This window comes from Corapipo altera, unplaced genomic scaffold (genome assembly GCF_003945725.1).
Source record: "Corapipo altera isolate COAL_440 unplaced genomic scaffold, ASM394572v1 201, whole genome shotgun sequence".
In the NCBI taxonomy this organism is placed as follows: domain Eukaryota; kingdom Metazoa; phylum Chordata; class Aves; order Passeriformes; family Pipridae; genus Corapipo; species Corapipo altera.
The window spans coordinates 352914-357899 of NW_020884940.1; the positions used below are offsets into that span (position 1 = coordinate 352914).

A 4986-nucleotide genomic window follows, 5' to 3' on the forward strand; every position below is an offset into this window, starting at 1 on the left:
TTGATCCCTTCAGGGCATCCCCTTTTCCCCCAGCTGCCGGGTGCAGAAACTTGACCCTCCAATGCTTTCATCCGGGCGTGGGTGGGAGCAGGGCCCTGGGAAATGGTATTGGATGTGGCTGGGGGCACGCAGGGGGTCAGCAGTCCTGGCCACCCCCACATGCCCCCAGCCCCGGCAGCCGGTGCGGGGGTCTTAGCATGGCTCCAGCAGGGAATCCCCCATTACATACACACACAGGTGCTCTCCCACTCCAGCTGCTGTCCCGCAGGGGGCTTGGAATGGTGGGGGGGAGGTCAGGCAGCCCCTGCCTCCCCCAGCACTTAAAGACTTCCCCAGCCCCGCTGGATCAGACTGTGAGGAGCAGCCGGAGGGGACGCAGCCTCTCCAGCCCGCCCTGGTGGGGTGAGTAACCATCGTGGGGTGGGTGACACTGGGGTGGGTGACATGGAGCATCCCCAGTGCTTACGGTGGGGGAAGGAGAAGGAAAGGGGGCCAACTGAGGGATCCAGGGGCCCTCAGGGGTCCAACCGAAGCCCTGAATCCCCCCCAGGCTCAGCAGCTCACACCCTCCATGCCTCAGCCCGGTGCTGGGTGCTGCGTGTGCCGAATCCGGCCCTGCCATGCTGGAAAACACCGGCTGGTGACTCAGTGCTGTCGGCGAGGTGTGGGCAGGCGGTGATGGGAGGTGAAATAGCTGCAGCCCTGGATACAGCCACTGCGGCACAACGTGGTTTCCCATGGCTAGAACTGGAGGCAAACCTACCCCTGCAGGGCTGGGGGCCACGGGGGGCTGCTGGCCCCATGCTCCTACCTCCTGTCTGTGCCTGGGTCTTTTCACTCTGGTGCACCCTGAGCCGGTGGGTGACTTTCTGGGGGGATTTGGGGTGCTGGGAGAGGGCTGGGGTGGGTGGCCCTACAGGCACGTGCTGTGTGGGAGGTGTTAAGCCCCACAGCTGCCGGCTGGAGCCAGCACAGCACCCCCGGGTGCCTCTGGCCGCGGCTCTGTCCCTCGGACACGGTGCAGCTGCGCCTGCCGCTCCCCAGGGAGCCCTGGGTGGGCAGCTGATGGCAACCTCTGGGCTCCCTCGTGGCGTGGGGGGACATAGCTGGGGTCTCCTCATCTCCTGTGAGGTCTGAGCCCCTCCAGCACACAGTGGCATCCCAGCGGGGGCTCTGCCTCTGGCATCCAGCAGTGCTGCAGGTGCCAGCCACAGAGGTGTCCTGTGTGGGTCAACACCCCTTCCCTGTCCCTGAGGGCTGTGCCTCTGACTGCTCCCTGCCTTTGCAGGAGCCCAGGATGAACAGCTCGGCACCGGGGCCGCTGCCGACGGGACACACGGAGGAGTGCCCGCCCAGTGACCCGGTGCAGTTCGTGCTGGTGCCCGTCGTCTACTGCCTGGTGCTGTGCGTGGGGCTGCCGGGCAACCTGGTGGCCTTGCTGGTCTTCCTGCAGAGCGGCAAGGTGAGGAAGGCCATCCGCATCTACCTCATCAACCTCACGCTGGCCGACATCCTCTTCAACCTCACGCTGCCCCTCTGGATCCACTACTACCTGTCCGGGGGGGACTGGCTGCTGTCGGAGGCCGCCTGTCGCCTGGCGGGGGCCGCCTATTACCTGGCGACCTACAGCGCCGTCACCTTCATGGCACTCATCAGCTTCAACCGGTTCTGCGCGGTGCGGGCGGCGCGGCGGGCGCTGCCGCTCACGGGGCCCCGCGGTGCCGCCCTGGCCTGCGCCCTGGCCTGGCTGCTGGGGCTGGGCTGCGCCGTGCCCACCCTGGCCGCCCGCCAGACCTTCCCCGCCCGCGCCGGGGCCACCGCCTGCTTCGAGCAGCACGGGCGGCACCGCGCCTACGCCTACGCCATGGTGGGCTTCTTCGCCGCCGCCTTCCTGGTGGTGCTGGGCACCTACGCCTCCATCGCCCGGGCGCTCTCGGTGCCCGCCGCCGCCGCCGCCTCGCCGGGCTCCCACCGGCAGCAGGCGCGTGCCATGGTGCTGGGGATGCTGCTGGTCTTCGTGGTCTGCGTGGCCCCCTACCACCTGACGCTGGCCCCCTGGGTGGGCAGCCGGCCCCCCGCGCCGCCCTGCGGGCCCCCCGACACCCTGGACGTGCTGCACGCGCTGAGCGTGGCCCTGCTCAGCCTCAACAGCTGCCTGGACCCCCTCGTGTACTGCTTCTCCATCCGGCGCTTCCGTGCCGACCTGGGCCGGACCCTGCGCAAGATCGGCCGGTGCCTCCCGCTGCCCCCGCCGGGCCCCCCCGGGCCTGTGCCTGGCACCCGTGTGTCCTCCTTCATCTCCTCGTAGGGGGATGGGCACCTGGGACCTGCCCCCGGCCGCCCTGGTGCCACAGTCCCGGTGGGATGGGATCCCTGGGACCAGGTCAGGGATGGGGAGCAGCGTGGGGGGAGCTCTGACTTCAGGCACCCTCTTCCTCCTCCCACCCTGCTCTGTTCTCTGCACATCTCCACGTGCCCACAGTTTCTGCTCACGCACAGATCCTGCCCCTGCACCGCAGGCACTGGGAGGGGGGGCACTGGCACTAGGAGAGAGGCTCGCCCAGCGAGGGGGGCTGTGCCACGGCGGGATGTGAGGAGACAGGACTGGGAGGGATGCCCAGGGGTTGCTGTCCTTTCCCGGGGATCTCCATCCCGCAGGGACAAGCATGACCAAAGAGCCCTGTGGCATGAGCTGGGCTGCCTGGGAGCTTCCTGGGCAGGGCTGTTTGGGGTCCCGCAGCCGGTCCCATCCTGCAGAGTTCCCGAGCCTCGCGCCCGTGTCCCTCCTGCTCTCGGCCAGGATTAAAAACGAATGAGCCAAAGGCTTCCCCAGTCTCTCTGCTGGCGGGTGCCTGTGCCGTGCACCGAGCAGCTCCTGCAGCCCGGGGAGGGCTGGAAGCAGGGCAGCCACGGCCCCCCATCCCGGCCTCCCATCCCAGCCCCGCTCCTGCGGCAGGACCCTGTGCCAGGGCGGCTCTTGCACCGGGGGCTGAGCCCCGCGCCCCCTGCCCCATCCCTTGCCCTGCCCGCGGGTGGGCGGCCCCGGTGGGCGCAGCACAGCCCCAGCCCCGCGCCTGCCGCCCCCTCCCTGCGAGCCCCGGCGCTGCGGGGGCGGCGGAGCGGCTGCGGGGCCGTGGGCGGCTGCGGGAGTGGGAGATGGTGTTTTCCCAGCCCTGGCTCGTTCTGCTGCCAGCACGGCCCCGCTCCCGCTGCTGCACCGACGGGAGCGCGGGTGCTGCGCAGCCACGCGGGGTCTGGGCGTGGTGGGGGGCCGGGGTGCATCGGCTGCCCCCGAACCGGGGGGTCTCGCTCCCCCAGCACAGGGCTCCTCTCCAGCACGCTCCCACCCACCGGTGCAGGGAAGGAAGCGTGAGGCACCGGGCAGGAGGAGATGGGCTGCCTGGGCACTGCTGGCACGGGACAGGCAGGGTGGCAGCGGGACGGGTGGGTGACGCTGTGCCTTTGGGTGATGGGTTATTAAGGGCCACCTAGTTGCCAGTGGGAGGTGAAGGTGTGGGGCAAGGCCAGACCCTCATGAGAATCGTGCATCAACATGACCCAGGCAGACCTCAGCCCAGTTAACCCAGTGTGGGCTCACGGGGTGTCTGTGGTGCCCGTGGTGCCCGGGCACTTTGCTCTGGCCCCACGGGCAGGGCTGGATGGAGCAGGTCTCCATGTGCTGCAGTGCTGCTTCTCAGCAGAGCTGGGACATGTCCCAGGGTGCCTCTGCTCTGCACCCGGCCCTGGGCCAGCCGCCTTCGACCACCCTGTTCTTCCCCTTTTGAAGTTCATATTAAATTTTAATCCTTTTATGTAACTGCTGAGGGAGGGGGCAGAGCTCTGCTCCCCGTGTGCAGCAGGAGCAGCCGTGTCAGCAGTGCAGGGTGCTGCAGGGCCTGGGGGGGTCTGCGACCGGGGGGGCAGCAGGACTTCTGGGGGGCTCTCTGCGTGCCAGGAATGGGGGCTGCCCAAACTCTGGCTCTGGCAGGGTGTCCTGTTCAGGGGGAAGGCCTGGGGACATGGCCAGCCTGGCCAAGGACACGACTGCCTAAAAATCCATGCAGGGCACACACCTGGGCTGTGTCCTCCCACACGCTGGGCAGGGGCTCCCATATGGGGTGCCAGGGGGTTCCAGGGCCAGCACGGCACCAGGACAGGGCATGTGCCACTGTGCTGCTCCTGCCACCACGCAGCAAGGCGTTACCCAGGTTATTGTTCCTGCACTTCCAGCCCACACATGCCGTAATTATTATTATTATAATTATTATCAAATTACAGGGTGTGGTGCCAGGGGCTCGGCGGGCAGGCGGCCCCCGGTCTGCTGGGGGAAGGCTGGGCCCCCGGGGTTCTACCCTGCCCAGGGCTGGCCCAGCACCCTGGGGCTATGCTGGCACCCCGAAATTGTCCTTGTACCCCAGGGTTATCCTGGTACCTCAGGGCTATCCTGGAACCCTATGGCTGTCCTGGCACCTCGAGGCTATCACAGCACCCCAGGGATATCCTGGAACCCTGGGGCTGTCCCAGCACCCCATCCCCTCCCAGGCAGGTTTCGTGGCCACGGGCAGGGGTGGGTGACAGTCCCCGGCTGCCCCAGGGGATGCCCACGGCAGGGATCCCCCCTGTCCCGGTGCCAGCCCGGCTCGGCGGGGCAGAGCCCACCCCGCACACCCCTCCGCCGGCAGCTCCCCGGCCCCACGCGCGGCTCCCCCCGTTCCCCCCCACCCCCGGGGGGCACCGGGAGGCGGCGGCAGAGCCGCACCGGAGCCATTTTGCGCCGCCGCCGCCCGCTCTGGCTCCCGGGGAAAATCCACCGCCGTGTCTTGGCGCTGCCGCGGCGGCCCCGCTCCGCTCCCGCCGCTCCGCGCCCGCCCGCGCTGCACTGCGGGGCCGCCGCCACTCGCATGCTGCCGCCCGCGGGGCGCCGGCCCGGGCCGAGCCGGGACCAGCCGAGCCCAACCGAGCCGGGTCGGGACCAGCCGGGCCGGG

At 69.3% G+C, this 4986-nt stretch overlaps 1 protein-coding gene across 1 annotated transcript; it reads left to right on the plus strand.

The window, feature by feature from the left end:
- The first annotated feature begins 1297 nt into the window (after positions 1-1297).
- On the plus strand, positions 1298-2308 carry LOC113955671 (platelet-activating factor receptor-like). The gene has a single exon (XM_027661440.1). It carries the CDS (start codon positions 1298-1300, stop codon positions 2306-2308), a length of 1011 nt encoding a protein of 336 aa, XP_027517241.1.
- Positions 2309-4986: the final 2678 nt, after the last annotated feature.